The sequence below is a fragment of the Choristoneura fumiferana genome, chromosome 27 (genome assembly GCF_025370935.1).
Source record: "Choristoneura fumiferana chromosome 27, NRCan_CFum_1, whole genome shotgun sequence".
NCBI classification, from domain to species: Eukaryota; Metazoa; Arthropoda; class Insecta; order Lepidoptera; family Tortricidae; genus Choristoneura; species Choristoneura fumiferana.
Window position 1 is genome coordinate 3724879 of NC_133498.1, and position 19765 is coordinate 3744643.

At 35.4% G+C, this 19765-nt stretch overlaps 2 protein-coding genes across 2 annotated transcripts; both read left to right on the plus strand.

The window, feature by feature from the left end:
- Positions 1–9708: 9708 nt before the first annotated feature.
- LOC141443232 (putative trypsin-6) lies at positions 9709–10530 on the plus strand. The gene has a single exon (XM_074108440.1). It carries the CDS (start codon positions 9709–9711, stop codon positions 10528–10530), a length of 822 nt encoding a protein of 273 aa, XP_073964541.1.
- Positions 10531–16893: 6363 nt separating this feature from the next.
- LOC141443491 (brachyurin-like) lies at positions 16894–18493 on the plus strand. The gene has a single exon (XM_074108811.1). It carries the CDS (start codon positions 17048–17050, stop codon positions 17864–17866), a length of 819 nt encoding a protein of 272 aa, XP_073964912.1. The 5' UTR covers positions 16894–17047; the 3' UTR covers positions 17867–18493.
- The last annotated feature ends 1272 nt before the right edge of the window (positions 18494–19765 follow it).

Genomic DNA, 19765 nt, shown 5'->3' on the forward strand with positions numbered 1-19765 from the left:
CTGCCCGTCTTCTGGATTTTTCCCTTAGTCGCCTTCTACGACACCCAACGGAATGAGATCGGGGGGAGCTATTCTTGTCCGGCCACCCCACGGACACATACAATTTTTCACCTCGGCAGCGAGAACATAATTTAAATGTAACATAAGAATAAAACCACATATACCTACCTGTTTACAAAACAAACACATTTTTTTTAAAATTGAATCCGATTATTATCAAATATAATAATTACATTTAAAACCATAAAAAGAGTCCAGTAGCTACAATGCAATCTTAACTTCTTGTACTAATGTCACACTTATTTTTTAATACTGCAAAAAGCCTCATCTCGGGGTAATTGAAAAGGTTGAACAATTAAACCTTTAAATATGTTTTTTATTAAGATTTCTATTACATAAACATAAATAGATTTGTTAAAAAATCATTATTTAACAAATAATAATTATACTGTAGAGGCAGTATACGGAATTCTTTTATAAAAAAAAAAACAAGAGAAGCGGCTTTCGTGCAACGAGTTTGCATACTTTATTAAAAGATCGGGAAAATTTACATTTTGGAAATATTTCGATATATTTTTAATACCAAAAATTTAATTTAAGTTTGTAATCGACAAATTTGATCCTATCTCTTGATTTTTTCGAGTTGAAGTAAAATGACAGATCAAAGTAAAGTTCAAATATTTGGAATTCAGGGAGTAGACCCAACACTGTACTCAGCATTTAAAAAAAATAATTAAAAAGTTACTTTGTCTCACGGAGTGAGCAAAATGCGATTTTGCTCACTGATATCTCATAGAAAAACCTGCCTGTTTGAGGTGCTGAGGTGAAAATGTTATTTTTTCGAATATGTGCTAAACCAGACAGTACAAAGAGTTAGGATGAAACGAGCTGTATGACACCTCGTTACAACCTTTTATTAAATTCAATTCTGCAGTTTAAAACGTGACCCGGTTCCACTATTTCGGTGCCCCTTTAAGGTATAAGGTTTGTATCTGGGACTAAGTTCTAGCAGTAGTAGTAGTATCTGGGTAGTACTAGTTAAGGGTTGTGACTGACCTTTGAATGGTGATCAAAGTAAAAAACGGTAATGTAAGTTACTTCAAAAGTAATTAACATAAAGGCCTGTTACTTAATAAGCTTGAACTTCTTCAAGCTTATTAAGTACCTCACCATCTTGTCTTGTCTTAGGGGGCGTCCATAAATTACGTGAGACATTTTTTAGGATTTTTTGACTCCCCCGCCCTACCTGGTGAGATTTCGTAAGATTTTCCTTAACTCCGCCCCACCCCAAATCTCACGTGAGATTTTTTGAAATGTGTTTTGGCTTTTCACATGTATTTAAAACGGGTTAAACGAGCATGCGGGCCATTTAATGGGAAGCTAAGATAAAATAAATAAATAAAAAATATCATGTAACACGTGAGTCCCAAACTAAGCAAAGCTTGTACTATGGATACTAGGCAACAGATAAACATACTTATATAGATAAATACATATTAAACAATGAACTAAAAATATTTCCTTGCTCACCCGCGACCTTACGATAGCTAAGCTTATGCAAAATATGCGTGTTCATGCAGTTCCTCCACCTCCACACTGTAAGAACACACACAAATCACACAAACCCATCTATCACCACCACCACACTACACTGACGCGTTTCGAACTCAAACAGAGCTCATCTTCAGAGTGACACAACCGTACACCATGCTACCAGTTGTTAGACTAACGAACCACAACCACCGTTTTAACTTGTCACTGTAACTCCCCAAGTACCCACATACGTTTTATGAAACAAAACAAAACTACCCACAAATTATTAATAAAAAATTTTAACCGTCCTTCAAAACTACCTTGATTTTTTATTTATTTACTGTCAAGGCATGTTTTATTAACTACCATTGCTGAAATTAGATCCAAGCCGTAGCAAGGGAGATGAAACTAAATTTACCTGCTCATTAATAATAGACCCCATAGTGTTGTATCTAATTATCTCCATGCATTCTAAAACATCGAGACGAAACCCCTTGCCACAATAATGTAACACTTCATACGAATCGGAGTCCGATAAAGAATGATTTAGTTCCAACAAATGTTTGGCAAAATTCGACTTATCAGGATGCTCATTCCTATATGCCGAAACATGCTCTTTAAATCTAGCATTAAAACTGCGTCCTGTCTGACCAACATATACTTTACTGCAGTCATTACAAGTGAGCTTGTATACACCCGATCTAGTTCCTTTATCTACCTTCTCTTTGTGGTTACAAAGTTTAGAGTACAAAGAGTTGTTAGTCTTAAAGGCTACCTTAACATTGTTTGATTTTAAAATACCACAAATTCTATCAGACAACCGACCAACGTATGAAATGCTACACCTATATTTGTTAGAAGACTGCAATGGTAACACGGCGTAAAGCATGCTATTCACTATCCGTGCCTGCTTCTTCTGAACCAAACTATTGACCATTGATTTAGTATAACCATTCGACAACGCTATCTGATAAATAGTATTTAACTCCAAATCAAAATCTTCCCTAGAAAGAGGTACAGTTAACAATCTATGTACATAACAATGAAAAGCTGCTAATTTATGCTGCCACGGGTGATTAGACGATGCTGGTATCACGGCATCTGTGTACGTGGGCTTTCGGTAAATTTTGAACTGGTGTTTATTATAAATCTAATAATTGTCAAATCCAAAAAGTTTAACGAAAAATTTTCTTCTAATTCTTTTTTAAATTTTATTTTAACATGTTTGTTATTTAAACCATTCACAAACAAGTCGAGCTGTCTCATACTTCCCCTCCAGCACAGAATTAAATCATCAACGTACCTATAATAATACACAATATTATTATTACCCACTATGTACCTATATTCAATAAATTACATATTAAACAACCAAGACCCGAGAACAAACATTCGTAAGTATTATTTGAATATCGTTACTTTTGAAACGGAAGTTATATCGGATGTCAGTCAATGCTTACCGCCGCGACTGGACATGAGCGGCGTACATCAAAAACAAACAGAAGGCTAAATTTAATTATGTAACGTTTCTGACATTCGCGATCACAATCTGACATTCGCGGTCACAATCTGACAGTTTTCGTATGCGAAAACTGTCAGATTGTGATCGCGGGTGTCACAAACGTTACGCAATAAACCCTCAGGTTTAGTGGACCTACCCTTAACATCTCGTCCACCTATCACTCGGGCTCCGATTCTGGTTCCGGTTCCAATTTCGGTTCCGATTCCGTTTCTGGTTCCGATAAAACCACATCCGTTACATCCCTGGTAGGCATGCAATAAGCAGTTAAAATCAAATGGTAAAATAAAATTTGAATAAGCAGATTTAACCATTTTATTTTATTGTGATCACTTACACAAGCCACCATAAAAACAAAACCCACCTGGAACAAACTTCAACAAATCGTGGTGAAGTCTTCTAACGATTTATATTTCAATTTCTACGCAAAATTATTATGCCATCCGCATTTGAAATCGTGTTCTACGCGCTTTTGACACTGTCGCCAGTAGCGGCGCGGCAGATACGACCGAGGGTCGTGGGAGGAGTGCCGGATGATGGACAGGAATTCCCATTCGCCGTTATGATTCAGAGGGCAAAACCTCCAATGTTCCGGACCTGCTCCGGCAGTCTCATCACCCCAAACTGGGTACTCACCGCAGCCCACTGCATCCCCGATCCCCCGGTGAATAAAATTAGAATTAAATACGGCGATACAACGATACCAGCGAACGAAACAAAATTCTTTGCAAAAATAATCAAAACTGTGGAACATCCAGGTTACATAGCGGTGCGTAACCTAAATTATTAATATATAAACGACATCGGATTGTTGAAAATTGAAAGAGTTTCAAACACGCCTCTTGCGAAACTATCAGCCATTGACTATGTTGCTTTCATGGGGCTGCCAGTCAAATACGCTGGTTTCGGAATGACGAAATTACTACCCCTAGGTGAGAGTACGCCTAGTATTGATGAACTGGTTGAAGACTTCGACCCAATGCTTCGTGTTGGCGAGTCTGTGGTGATCTCCTGCAAACAAAACGGCGGTGTATTTCTTGGGAACCCGCACATCTGCATTGCGCCTCGCTGTGGTCCACACCAGCAGGCCTATTTCGGAGATTCAGGCGGCCCGTTGGTGTACAATGGACGCATCATCGGCGTGGCTTGCGGCGCTGAATTAGATGTTTTTAAATATCGAATACCTATTTTAGCTTATACGGCTGTTAGTCCTTTTCTTGGTTGGATATACGACACAATTAATTCTGATTAAAAAAAATGTATTGGATGACTTAGAACCACCGTTTCGTGTGAGGGAGTCTGTGGTGATCTCCTGCAAACAAAACGGCGGTTCATTTCTTGGGGACCCGCACATCTGCATTGCGCCTCGCTGTGGTACCTGTCAGCAAGTCTAAACTTTTTCGAACATTCGAGACAAAGTAGTCTCTTGCATTCAATGATGACACTTATTGTAACCACCTTTTGTGACTGGTTACTAGGAAGCATGTTGTAGTAAAAAATAAAATAAAATATTTTTTAATTATATATACCATATACCATAGTATATATGGTCCTTGATTATATTAAAAATGTTAACAAATAAAACAATCAAAACCACCTACGTTCGGTCTGGGAGATCACGTAAGAATATTACGCAACCACCTACCTGAGCATTTCTAAAAAAAATTGTACATTTTGCGGACAGCATAGGCTAATTTGAAATTAATAATTTTGTATATTATTTTAATTGCATATTATTACCTAGTTCTTAAAGATTCTAAATAATATATTTCTTAGAGATTGTAACTATAAAATAAGCTGTAAAGTTTAATCAACTGAGTCGAGGCAGTCGATAATTCCTATTTTGTGACTAAGATTCAATTAAGTATAATAAAAACCACACACCTTATTTAGTTGCTTTTATTGAAGAAATAAGGTAGCAATAATAACATTGTTGACGTTTTAAATGCTAATTCTTACTCATGTAATTACAAAAATAATGAAGATAATCACTCCTTTACGTTACCATTTGGTCAAACGTACCCTGAAAAGTTACAATATAATGCACATTTCTAAAGTTGCATTAATATTATTTGGAAATTATCATAATTAAATTGGTAAAGATTCGTCTGAAATATTTAAAATATACGATATTTTAACAAAATATAAACAAAAAATATCAAAAACTTCCTATTTTTTTACGGGACAGTAACAATAATAGGAACATAGGTAACAAATTAGGAACTCTTAGGCACAGTGTGCATTAGTGGATTTCAATATTATAATTATATTAAAAATGAAACAAAAAAATAGTTTTTCTTCATATTAAATAAAAAATAATTATTATGTACTTAAATCACATAATACAGGGTAAAATCAAAATTTTGATACAAAATGTTGTGTTAAATTATTTATTCATACCTTCTTATTATGAAGAGATCGCAGAAAAAACATTTAAAAATATTAACTTTTGATGTATGTATGTAGTCTTTAATATTGTACATAAAAACATGAAATTAACAGTTAACAAGAGAAATAGATGTACAATGATGATGATGATCTCTCATATAAATAAACAAAAGACATTCTCAAATTTAATAGTCTACACACTGCCTTAGGTATCCTTTTTTGTAACTCCCATTTCCTAGCCATACGTTACCATTTAAAAGTAACAAAAAGGAGGTAACGATATGGTACCCGACACAATTAAAAATTCGTCAAACCAAATATAACGTACAATTTGAGCAAAGAATTTAAGCATATACATCTTGATAAACTGTTAATAAATATAATTCATGTCAAAGTAATAAAAAATCAAAACTTACCCAAGTTTTCCAGTAACAAAAGTGGACTTTTATTTCAGTTATGACCAACCATGCACTTGTTTCAACCAGCATTTCGATTTTTGAAATGTGACGGTTACTGATTAAAGATGGCCAAATGATGCTAGTGTTGCCAGCTTCCTATAAAGAATCTACTAAATTTTGTAGAAATACCTTTTAAGGACGAAAATGCGGTAACAAAAACTGGAATCAAAATAGAAACTTTTTGTAGGACAAACTTAAATTTTTAATTTTTAAATATATTTCTTAGACAATCATATGAAAAACATGTAGAAAATGATTGCTTGAGACTATAAGAAGGTAATTAAACAGACCACTGAATCGAGACCTTAAAACTGATTAAAAAAATCGATATTTAATGTTCGAAATTTACAATGGGACATTTAACTTTTCATACAAATTGTACTGGACGATTATTTTAAAAATATGTTTTTTAAATAATCAAATACATATGTATTTAAGACAGTTAATTGATATTTAAGATAATGAAACGAATTTTATGTTTAATATTTCAAATAAAATTTGCAGTGGCCTCGTGATTAAAGAAAACAATAAATCGGCAGAGGACAATGAGAAACGACAAATGTACAAACTCTTTTAGAAATGCTCACCTACGGTCTCTGAGACCGTTGTCGCCAGTATTATGCTCACTTAATTCAAAGTAATACAGATCCAAACCTGTCGACCACATGGCGGCCATTTATTGGCCCCCAGGAAAAGGTACAAGGTCACTAGAAGTATGTGCGACGCGATTGCATCGAATTATTATCATTTTTAAACCTGCTTTGGAGTGTAGGTCTGCTTAGGCTGTAACTCGTAGATAACATAGTAAAAGACAATGATATTTTTTAGCGATCTATAGGTACTATACACTATATGCACCTATAGTCTATTATATGAACATAGGTACGTAATGTTGTATTCTTCCGCTTTAACTATGTATTTTATTAGGCGTTTGTTTGAACTCTCGCAGGCGATCCAGGTAGTAGAACCTTATTACGATCCGTCCGCATCGCTACCACCATTTTACTTGTTAATCCTGTCTCCAAGCAGCAGAGGGGCTACTACGAAACTCGCAAATCGAAGTTCGTATCGCACCGTCCCTTTCACTCGCGTATTAAATGACATAAGCATCAGCGGGACGGCAACATACGAAGTTCGAGTTTTGCACTCGTGGTATAGGGCCAGTAGGTACTTGCGCTTATGTTTCATTTAATTTCATTGATATATTTTAATAAAACATATACAGTTGGTACAAATTGTAATAAGTAAGTAGGGAAAATTACATAGTGTTCGATATAGTGCCATCTATGGTTGACTTGCTGAACTAGACGACTTGCTAATCGATATTAGTTATTGATCGAATGACAACCATTAACTTACAACATTACTCTTAATTACAAAACATGACATAATTTGTAGTATCGCTGATTGTTAATAGGTATCGATCATTAACATACAGGGGGCAAAGTAAATAATGGACAAGATTCTATCCACCGAATTGAAGTTTTTAAAAATAATTTAGCCACCATAAAGGTTCATTTAAATGGCTGTCTAGGTTAAAAATAAGAGTGTTCTCGTTATATTTATTGCTAAATATAACCTAATAGTGAAGCTCACGGATGTGTCTCTCTAAGCTGGTAACGTATAGTAGGTAGGTAAGTACTGGCGTTTTAAATAAATTTTATTAACTTAACCCGTAGAGCGCCCCGAAGGAGAACCAAGCGCCTAACGAAGTTAGTCCGCAACGAGAGAGTCGCTCTTACTGAGTTTTTTTTAAAGCAATATTTACTAGATGTATAGGTACGTTACATATGTACTATTTAGTAGCATGTTAGCCATGGCTAACCCGTAAAGGTTGAATTTGTATAGCCTTGCCTGGCCGAGGATGTTCTCAACAGATTAGCAAAATTTTGCATCAAAATCCGCTCAGCCGTTTTCACGTGATGCGCGGTCAAATAAACAGATAAAACAATTCCATATATACCCACGACTTCAGACTATCTTATCTATCTATCTTAGTAGTTTTGAAAAGTACTTAAAAAATAATACAAATACTAATGTAAGTAAAAATCTTCGGTCTCCGGGTCTTCGGGTCTTTGGGTGGGTTCTACCACGTTGGTGCGCCAGTGTCACGGGGTGGTGTCCGGGGGAATAGGGAATAGGGCAGACAGTGATATTTATTAAGGAAAATAATAAAAAGGCACGTGCGGATAAAACAGACGCGGTCTTAAGTATCTAAAAGGTATGCTTTGACACTGCATCAACAATTATAAAAATACATAGTTAATCAACTTACGTTTCCGTGCCCAGTTCTTTATTTATATAAATCAATGGCACTGAAGTCCAACAGTATTACGATCTAATGATCTTATAAAACTTCACAAAATGCACTGTACAATTATAAAAACCTTCCTTCGTATAGGAGTAGTAAATTATGAGCTTGTTATGGAGTTTTAAGAGATTTATAGGATCTAGGATAAAGAAAGGTAAGTGTTCAGCTCGGAGGCTCTGAATAGAATGGCTACTTGAAGTAAATTGAACAGGTGTGGAATTTAGAAAAGGAAATTTGAATTTAAATGTTATTTTTTCGAATATGTGCTAAACCAGACAGTACAAAGAGTTACGACGAAACGAGCTGTATGACACCTCGTTACAACCTTTTATTAAATTCAATTCTGCAGTTTAAAACGTGACCCGGTTCCACTATTTCGGTGCCCCTTTAAGGTATAAGGTTTGTATCTGGGACTAATAGTTCTAGCAATAGTAGTAGTATCTGGGTAGTACTAGTTAAGGGTTGTGACTGACCTTTGAATGGTGATCAAAGCAAATAACGGTAATGTAAGTTACTTCAAAAGTAATTAACATAAAGCCCTGTTTACTTAATAAGCTTGAACTTCTTCAAGCTTATTAAGTACCTCACCATCTTGTCTTGTCTTGGGGGGCGTCCATAAATTACGTGAGACATTTTTTAGGATTTTTTTGACTCCCCCGCCCTACCTGGTGAGATTTCGTAAGATTTTCCTTAACTCCGCCCCCACCCCAAATCTCACGTGAGATTTTTTGAAATGTGTTTTGGTTTTTACATGTATTTAAAACGGGTTAAACGAGCATGCGGGCCATTTAATGGGAAGCTAAGATAAAATACATAAATAAAAAATATCATGTAACACGTGAGTCCCAAACTAAGCAAAGCTTGTACTATGGATACTAGGCAACAGATAAACATACTTATATAGATAAATACATATTAAACAACCAAGACCCGAGAACAAACATTCGTAAGTATTATTTGAATATCGTTACTTTTGAAACGGAAGTTATATCGGATGTCAGTCAATGCTTACCGCGGCGACTGGACATGAGCGGCGTACATCAAAAACAAACAGAAGGCTAAATTTAATTATGTAACGTTTCTGACATCCGCGATCACAATCTGACAGTTTTCGTATGCGAAAACTGTCAGATTGTGATCGCGGGTGTCACAAACGTTACGCAATAAACCCTCAGGTTTAGTGGACCTACCCTTAACATCTCGTCCACCTATCACTCGGGCTCCGATTCTGGTTCCGGTTCCAATTTCGGTTCCGATTCCGTTTCTGGTTCCGATAAAACCACATCCGTTACATCCCTGGTAGGCATGCAATAAGCAGTTAAAATCAAATGGTAAAATAAAATTTTAATAAGCAGATTTAACCATTTTATTTTATTGTGATCACTTACACAAGCCACCATAAAAACAAAGCCTTACAAAATATCAAGCTTTAACCCACCTTAAAACAAACTTCAACAAATCGTGGTGAAGTCTTCTAACGATTTCTACGCAAAATTATTATGCCATCCGCATTTGAAATCGTGTTCTACGCGCTTTTGACACTGTCGCCAGTAGCGGCGCGGCAGATACGACCGAGGGTCGTGGGAGGAGTGCCGGATGATGGACAGGAATTCCCATTCGCCGTTATGATTCAGAGGGCAAAACCTCCAATGTTCCGGACCTGCTCCGGCAGTCTCATCACCCCAAACTGGGTACTCACCGCAGCCCACTGCATCCCCGATCCCCCGGTGAGCGAAGTTAGAATTAAATACGGCGATACAACGATACCAGCGAACGAAACAAAATTCTTTGCAAAAATAATCAAAACTGTGGAACATCCAAGTTACATAGATGTTCTTAAACCTAAATTATTAATAAATAACGACATCGGATTGTTGAAAATTGAAAGAGTTTCAAACACGCCTCTTGCGAAACTATCAGCCATTGACTATGTTGCTTTCATGGGGCTGCCAGTCAAATACGCTGGTTTCGGAAAGACGAAATTACTACCCCTAGGTAAGATTATGCCTAGTGGTGTAGATGATCTACAGGTTGAAGACTTCGACCCAATGCTTCGTGTTGGCGAGTCTGTGGTGATCTCCTGCAAACAAAACGGCGGTGTATTTCTTGGGAAACCGCACATCTGCATTGCGCCTCGCTGTGGTCCACACCAGCAGGCCTATTTCGGAGATTCAGGCGGCCCGTTGGTGTACAATGGACGCATCATCGGCGTGGCTTGCGGCTCTGAATTAGATGCTGTTAAATATCGAATACCTATTGTAGCTTATACGGCTGTTAGTCCTTTTCTTGATTGGATATACGACACAATTAATTCTGATTAAATAAAATGTATTGGATGACTTAGAACCACCGTTTCGTGTGAGGGAGTCTGTGGTGATCTCCTGCAAACAAAACGGCGGTGCATTTCTTGGGGACCCGCACATCTGCATTGCGCCTCTTAAGTCTAAACTTTTTCGAACATTCGAGACAAAGTAGTCTCTTGCATTCAATGATGACACATATTGTAACCACCTTTTGTGACTGGTTACTAGGAAGCATGTTGTAGTAAAAAATAAAATAAAATATTTTTAACTATATATACCATAGTATATGGTCCTTGATTATATTAAAAATGTTAACAAATAAAACAATCAAAACCACCTACGTTCGGTCTGGGAGATCACGTAAGAATATTACGCAACCACCTACCTGAGCATTTCTAAAAAAGTATGTACATTTTGCGGACAGCATAGGCTAATTTGAAATTAATAATTTTGTATATTATTTTAATTGCATATTATTACCTAGTTCTTAAAGATTCTAAACAATATATTTCTTAGAGATCGTAACTATAAAATAAGCTGTAAAGTTTAATCAACTGAGTCGAGGCAGTCGATAATTCCTATTTTGTGACTATAATTCAATAAAGTATAATAAAAACCACACACCTTATTTAGTTGCTTTTATTGAAGAAATAAGGTAGCAATTATAACATTGTTGACGTTTTAAATGCTAATTCTTACTCTTGTAATTACAAAAATAATGAAGATAATCACTCCTTTACGTTACCATTTGGTCAAACGTACCCTGAAAAGTTACATTATAATGCACATTTCTAAAGTTGCATTAATATTATTTGGAAATTATCATAATTCAATTGGTATAGATTCGTCTGAAATATTTAAAATATATGATATTTTAACAAAATATAAACAAAAAATATCAAAAACTTCCTATTTTTTACGGGACAGTAACAATAATAGGAACATAGGTAACAAATTAGGAACTCTTAGGCACAGTGTGCATTAGTCGATTTCAATATTATAATTATACTATAAATGAAACACAAAAATAGTTTTTTCTTTATATTAAAATAAAAAATAATAATTATGTACTTAAATCACATAATACAGGGTAAAATCAAAATTTTGATACAAAATGTTGTGTTAAATTATTTATTCATACCTTCTTATTATGAAGAGATCGCAGAAAAAACATTGAAAAATATTAACTTTTGATGTATGTATGTAGTCTTTAATATTGTACATAAAAACATGAAATTAACAGTTAACAAGAGAAATAGATGTACAATGATGATGATGATCTCTCATATAAAAAAACAAAAGACATTCTCAAATTTAATAGTCTACACACTGCCTTAGATATCCTTTTTTGTAACTCCCATTTCCTAGCCATACGTTACCATTCAAAAGTAACAAAAAGGAGGTAACGATATGGTACCCGACACATTTAAAAATTCGTCAAACCAAATATAACGTACAATTTGAGCAAAGAATTTAAGCATATACATCTTGATAAACTGTTAATAAATATAATTCATGTCAAAGTAATAAAAAATCAAAACTTACCCAAGTTTTCCAGTAACAAAAGTGGACTTTTATTTCAGTTATGACCAACCATGCACTTGTTTCAACCAGCATTTCGATTTTTGAAATGTGACGGTTACTGATTAAAGATGGCCAAATGATGCTAGTGTTGCCAGCTTCCTATAAAGAATCTACTAAATTTTGTAGAAATACCTTTTAAGGACGAAAATGCGGTAACAAAAACTGGAATCAAAATAGAAACTTTTTGTAGGACAAACTTAAATTTTTAATTTTTAAATATATTTCTTAGACAATCATATGAAAAACATGTAGAAAATGATTGCTTTAGACTATAAGAAGGTAATTAAACAGACCACTGAATCGAGACCTTAAAACTGATTAAAAAAATCGATATTTAATGTTCGAAATTTACAATGGGACATTTAACTTTTCATACATACAATTTACTGGACGATTATTTTAAAAATATGTTTTTTAAATAATCAAATACATATGTATTTAAGACAGTTAATTGATATTTAAGATAATGAAACGAATTTTATGTTTAATATTTCAAATAAAATCTGCAGTGGCCTCGTGATTAAAGAAAACAATAAATCGGCAGAGGACAATGAGAAACGACAAATGTACAAACTCTTTTAGAAATGCTCACCTACGGTCTCTGAGACCGTTGTCGCCAGTATTATGCTCACTTAATTCAAAGTAATACACATCCAAACCTGTCGACCACATGGCGGCCATTTATTGGCCCCCAGGAAAAGGTACAAGGTCACTAGAAGTTTGTGCGACGCGATTGCATCGAATTATCATTTTTAAATCTGCTTTGGAGTGTAGGTCTGCTTAGGCTGTAACTCGTAGATAACATAGTAAAAAAAATAAAAAAATAACAAAAAAATGGAACTGACTACAAAACCCTTGAAAATATTTTTCTAGGTAAGTAGGTACGTACCAGCTCGAAGTCGGTGACTCAGCACGGGCCAGCAGGAGTGGGACAATTCACAATAGTCGTCTACCTCACCTACATACTATGTGGGTTTCAATCCCTCCTGCTGGGTCGTGCTGAGTCACCGACTTCGAGCTGGTACGTACCTACTTACCTAGAAAAATATTTTCAAGGGTTTTGTAGTCGGTTCCATTTTTTTGTTATTTTTTTATTTTTTTGGAGTCGGTTTTACTTTTTTGTTAAAATTTTTCTTTATTTCTCACTTTTTAGTGATTCGTAGCCAAAGAACATCTCACAACGATTCCATTAAGCCCAAACACGACTTAGTTACGTTGTTTTATAACAGAGTTCCGTTGCCTACCTTCTGGCTTCAGCATCAGATCAGTTTGAAAGTTAACTTAAAGCTCTTCAGTCGCTTAGTAATATATCATCATCCCAGCCATATACGTCCACTGCTGCAAGCCTCCTCTCAGAACAAGGCTTCTATAGTTCCACAGTGCATTAACTTCACACGCACATTGAATTGCTTCGCAGGTTTGTGCAGTTTCCTCACGATGTTTTCCTTCACGCAAAGCTCGTGGTAAATTTCAAATGTAATTCCGCACATGAATTTAATTTACGACCTTGTTTTAGTCAACCATAGGCCCGTTTTCCGGTAGTATATTAATCATGATAATTTAAATTAACCCGTGAAATACTTGTTATTGATAGTAGTAGTTCCGTGGTCAAATCTGGTCTTCATCATCAGTTCCAATTCACCAAATTATGATTTGCAAGAGCAAATGCACGAGTTACTGCTAAATATATCCAAATTACCATAGGTGTCCCTACAATATTTGAAGAGTTCCCTCGATTTCCTTAAGATCCGATCATCAGATCCTAATTTGCTGCTTATGGGACCTAATTGAAAGCATTCCTAGACGAACTCAAAAAAAAATTTTTAAATCGGTTCATAAATGACGGAGTTCTGAGGTAACAAACATTAAAAAAAAAAACATACAACAGAATTGATAACCTCCTCCTTTTTTTGAAGTCGGTTAAAAAGACAATGATATTTTTTAGCGATCTATAGGTACTACACACTATATGCGCCTATAGTCTATTATATGAACATAGGTACGTAATGTTGTATTCTTCCGCTTTAACTATGTATTTTATTTGGCGTTTGTTTGAACTCTCGCAGGCGATCCAGGTAGTAGAACCTTATGTACGATCCGTCCGCATCGCTACCACCATTTTACTTGTTAATCCTGTCTCCAAGCAGCAGAGGGGCTACTACGAAACTCGCAAATCGAAGTTCGTATCGCACCGTCCCTTTCAGTCGCGTATTAAATGACATAAGCGTCAGCGGGACGGCAACATACGAAGTTCGAGTTTTGCACTTCGTGGTATAGGGCCAGTAGGTACTTGCGCTTATGTTTCATTTAATTTCATTGATATATTTTAATAAAACATATACAGTTGGTACAAATTGTAATTAGTAAGTAGGGAAATTTACATAGTGTTCGATATAGTGCCATCTATGGTTGACTTGCTGAACTAGACGACTTGCTAATCGATATTAGGTATTGATCGAATGACAACCATTAACTTACAACATTACTCTTAATTACAAAACATGACATAATTTGTAGTATCGCTGATTGTTAATAGGTATCGATCATTAACATACAGGGGGCAAAGTAAATAATGGACAAGATTCTATCCACCGAGTTGAAGTTTTTTTAAAAATAATATAGCCACCATAAAGGTTCATTTAAATGGCTGTCTAGGTTAAAAATAAGAGTGTTCTCGTTATATTTATTGCTAAATATAACCTAATAGTGAAGCTCACGGATGTGTCTCTCTAAGCTGGTAACGTATAGTAGGTAGGTAAGTACTGGCGTTTTAAATAAATTTTATTAACTTAACCCGTAGAGCGCCCCGAAGGAGAACCAAGCGCCTAACGAAGTTAGTCCGCAACGAGAGAGTCGCTCTTACTGAGTTTTTTTTAAAGCAATATTTACTAGATGTATAGGTACTTTACATATGTACTATTTAGTAGCATGTTAGTCATGGCTAACCCGTAAAGGTTGAATTTGTATAGCCTTGCCTGGCCGAGGATGTTCTCAACAGATTAGCAAAATTTTGCATCAAAATCCGCTCAGCCGTTTTCACGTGATGCGCGGTCAAATAAACAGATAAAACAATTCCATATATACATCCCCACGACTTCAGACTATCTTATCTATCTATCTTAGTAGTTTTGAAAAGTACTTAAAAAATAATACTAATACTAATGTAAATAAAAATCTTCGGTCTCCGGGTCTTCGGGTCTTTGGGTGGGTTCTACCACGTTGGTGCGCCAGTGTCACGGGGTGGTGTCCGGGGAAGTTGTTCGGATGAAGGAAGAAGACAGGAATAGGGCAGACAGTGATATTTATTTAGGAAAATAATAAAAGGGCACCTGCGGATAAAACAGACGCGGTCTTAAGTATCTAAAAGGTATGCTTTGACACTGCATCAACAATTATAAAAATACATAGTTAATCAACTTACGTTTCCGTGCCCAGTTCTTTATTTATATAAATCAATGGCACTGAAGTCCAGCAGTATTACGATCATTTGATCTTATAAAACTTCACAAAATGCACTGTACAATTATAAAAACCTTCCTTCGTATAGGAGTAGTAAATTATGAGCTTGTTATGGAGTTTTAAGAGATTTATAGGATCTAGGATAAAGAAAGGTAAGTGTTCAGCTCGGAGGCTCTGAATAGAATGGCTACTTGAAGTAAATTGAACAGGTGTGGAATTTAGAAAAGGAAATTTGAATTTAAATGTTATTTTTTCGAATATGTGCTAAACCAGACAGTACAAAGAGTTACGACGAAACGAGCTGTATGACACCTCGTTACAACCTTTTATTAAATTCAATTCTGCAGTTTAAAACGTGACCCGGTTCCACTATTTCGGTGCCCCTTTAAGGTATAAGTTTGTATCTGGGACTAAGTTCTAGCAGTAGTAGTAGTATCTGGGTAGTACTAGTTAAGGTTTGTGACTGACCTTTGAATAGTGATCAAAGCAAATAACGGTAATGTAAGTTACTTCAAAAGTAATTAACATAAAGCCTGTTTACTTAATAAGCTTGAACTTCTTCAAGCTTATTAAGTACCTCACCATCTTGTCTTGTCTTGGGGGGCGTCCATAAATTACGTGAGACATTTTTTAGGATTTTTTTGACTCCCCCGCCCTACCTGGTGAGATTTCGTAAGATTTTCCTTAACTCCGCCCCCACCCCAAATCTCACGTGAGATTTTTTGAAATGTGTTTTGGCTTTTCACATGTATTTAAAACGGGTTAAACGAGCATGCGGGCCATTTAATAGGAAGCTAAGATAAAATAAATAAATAAAAAATATCATGTAACACGTGAGTCCCAAACTAAGCAAAGCTTGTACTATGGATACTAGGCAACAGATAAACATACTTATATAGATAAATACATATTAAACAACCAAGACCCGAGAACAAACATTCGTAAGTATTATTTGAATATCGTTACTTTTGAAACGGAAGTTATATCGGATGTCAGTCAATGCTTACCGCGGCGACTGGACATGAGCGGCGTACATCAAAAACAACAGAAGGCTAAATTTAATTATGTAACGTTTCTGACATCCGCGATCACAATCTGACAGTTTTCGTATGCGAAAACTGTCGGATTGTGATCGCGGGTGTCACAAACGTTACGCAATAAACCCTCAGGTTTAGTGGACCTACCCTTAACATCTCGTCCACCTATCACTCGGGCTCCGATTCTGGTTCCGGTTCCAATTTCGGTTCCGATTCCGTTTCTGGTTCCGATAAAACCACATCCGTTACATCCCTGGTAGGCATGCAATAAGCAGTTAAAATCAAATGGTAAAATAAAATTTGAATAAGCAGATTTAACCATTTTATTTTATTGTGATCACTTACACAAGCCACCATAAAAACAAAGCCTTACAAAATATCAAGCTTTAACCCACCTGGAACAAACTTCAACAAATCGTGGTGAAGTCTTCTAACGATTTCTACGCAAAATTATTATGCCATCCGCATTTGAAATCATGTTCTACGCGCTTTTGACACTGTCGCCAGTAGCGGCGCGGCAGATACGACCGAGGGTCGTGGGAGGAGTGCCGGATGATGGACAGGAATTCCCATTCGCCGTTATGTTTCAGAAGGCAAAACCTCCAATGTTCCGGACCTGCTCCGGCAGTCTCATCACCCCAAACTGGGTACTCACCGCAGCCCACTGCGTCCCCGTGGTGAGCGATTCCAGGAAAATTAGAATTAAAAACGGCGATACAACGATACCAGCGAACGAAACAAAATTCTTTGCAAAAATAATCAAAACTGTGAGACATCCAGGTTACATATTGGTGCATAAACCTAAATTATTAATAAATAACGACATCGGATTGTTGAAAATTGAAAGAGTTTCAAACACGCCTCTTGCGAAACTATCAGCCATTGACTATGTTGCTTTCATGGGGCTGCCAGTCAAATACGCTGGTTTCGGAATGACGAAATTACTACCCCTAGGTGAGATTACGCCTAGTATTGATGAACTGGTTGAAGACTTCGACCCAATGCTTCGTGTTGGCGAGTCTGTGGTGATCTCCTGCAAACAAAACGGCGGTGTATTTGTTGGGAATCCGCACATCTGCATTGCGCCTCGCTGTGGTCCACACCAGCAGCCCTATTTCGGAGATTCAGGCGGCCCGTTGGTGTACAATGGACGCATCATCGGCGTGGCTTGCTGCACTGAATTAGATGCTGTTAAATATCGAATACCTATTGTAGCTTATACGGCTGTTAGTCCTTTTCTTGATTGGATATACGACACAATTAATTCTGATTAAAAAAAAATGTATTGGATGACTTAGAACCACCGTTTCGTGTGAGGGAGTCTGTGGTGATCTCCTGCAAACAAAACGGCGGTGCATTTCTTGGGGACCCGCACATCTGCATTGCGCCTCTTAAGTCTAAACTTTTTCGAACATTCGAGACAAAGTAGTCTCTTGCATTCAATGATGACATTTATTGTAACCACCTTTTGTGACTGGTTACTAGGAAGCATGTTGTAGTAAAAAATAAAATAAAATATTTTTAACTATATATACCATATACCATATACCATAGTATATATGGTCCTTGATTATATTAAAAATGTTATTAAATAAAACAATCAAAACCACCTACGTTCGGTCTGGGAGATCACGTAAGAATATTACGCAACCACCTACCTGAGCATTTCTAAAAAAGTTTGTACATTTTGCGGACAGCATAGGCTAATTTGAAATTAATAATTTTGTATATTATTTTAATTGCATATTATTACCTAGTTCTTAAAGATTCTAAATAATATATTTCTTAGAGATTGTAACTATAAAATAAGCTGTAAAGTTTAATCAACTGAGTCGAGGCAGTCGATAATTCCTATTTTGTGACTAAGATTCAATTAAGTATAATAAAAACCACACACCTTATTTAGTTGCTTTTATTGAAGAAATAAGGTAGCAATTATAACATTGTTGACGTTTTAAATGCTAATTCTTACTCTTGTAATTACAAAAATAATGAAGATAATCACTCCTTTACGTTACCATTTGGTCAAACGTACCCTGAAAAGTTACAATATAATGCACATTTCTAAAGTTGCATTAATATTATTTGGAAATTATCATAATTAAATTGATAAAGATTCGTCTGAAATATTTAAAATATATGATATTTTAACAAAATATAAACAAAAAATATCAAAAACTTCCTATTTTTTTACGGGACAGTAACAATAATAGGAACATAGGTAACAAATTAGGAACTCTTAGGCACAGTGTGCATTAGTCGATTTCAATATTATAATTATACTATAAATGAAACACAAAAATAGTTTTTCTTCATATTAAATAAAAAAATTATGTACTTAAATCACATAATACAGGGTAAAATCAAAATTTTGATACAAAATGTTGTGTTAAATTATTTATTCATACCTTCTTATTATGAAGAGATCGCAGAAAAAACATTTAAAAATATTAACTTTTGATGTATGTATGTAGTCTTTAATATTGTACATAAAAACATTAAATTAACAGTTAACAAGAGAAATAGATGTACAATGATGATGATGATCTCTCATAAAAAAAACAAAAGACATTCTCAAATTTAATAGTCTACACACTGCCTTAGATATCCTTTTTTGTAACTCCCATTTCCTAGCCATACGTTACCATTCAAAAGTAACAAAAAGGAGGTAACGATATGGTACCCGACACATTTAAAAAATCGTCAAACCAAATATAACGTACAATTTGAGCAAAGAATTTAAGCATATACATCTTGATAAACTGTTAATAAATATAATTCATGTCAAAGTAATAAAAAATCAAAACTTACCCAAGTTTTCCAGAAACAAAAGTGGACTTTTATTTCAGTTATGACCAACCATGCACTTGTTTCAACCAGCATTTCGATTTTTGAAATGTGACGGTTACTGATTAAAGATGGCCAAATGATGCTAGTGTTGCCAGCTTCCTATAAAGAATCTACTAAATTTTGTAGAAATACCTTTTAAGGACGAAAATGCGGTTACAAAAACTGGAATCAAAATAGAAACTTTTTGTAGGACAAACTTAAATTTTTAATTTTTAAATATATTTCTTAGACAATCATATGAAAAACATGTAGAAAATGATTGCTTGAGACTATAAGAAGGTAATTAAACAGACCACTGAATCGAGACCTTAAAACTGATTAAA

Excerpts from the sequence above, each read along its gene's own strand:
- LOC141443232 (XM_074108440.1), top strand. The coding sequence starts at position 9,709 with ATGCCATCCGCATTTGAAATCGTGTTCTACGCGCTTTTGACACTGTCG.
- LOC141443491 (XM_074108811.1), top strand. The coding sequence starts at position 17,048 with ATGCCATCCGCATTTGAAATCATGTTCTACGCGCTTTTGACACTGTCG.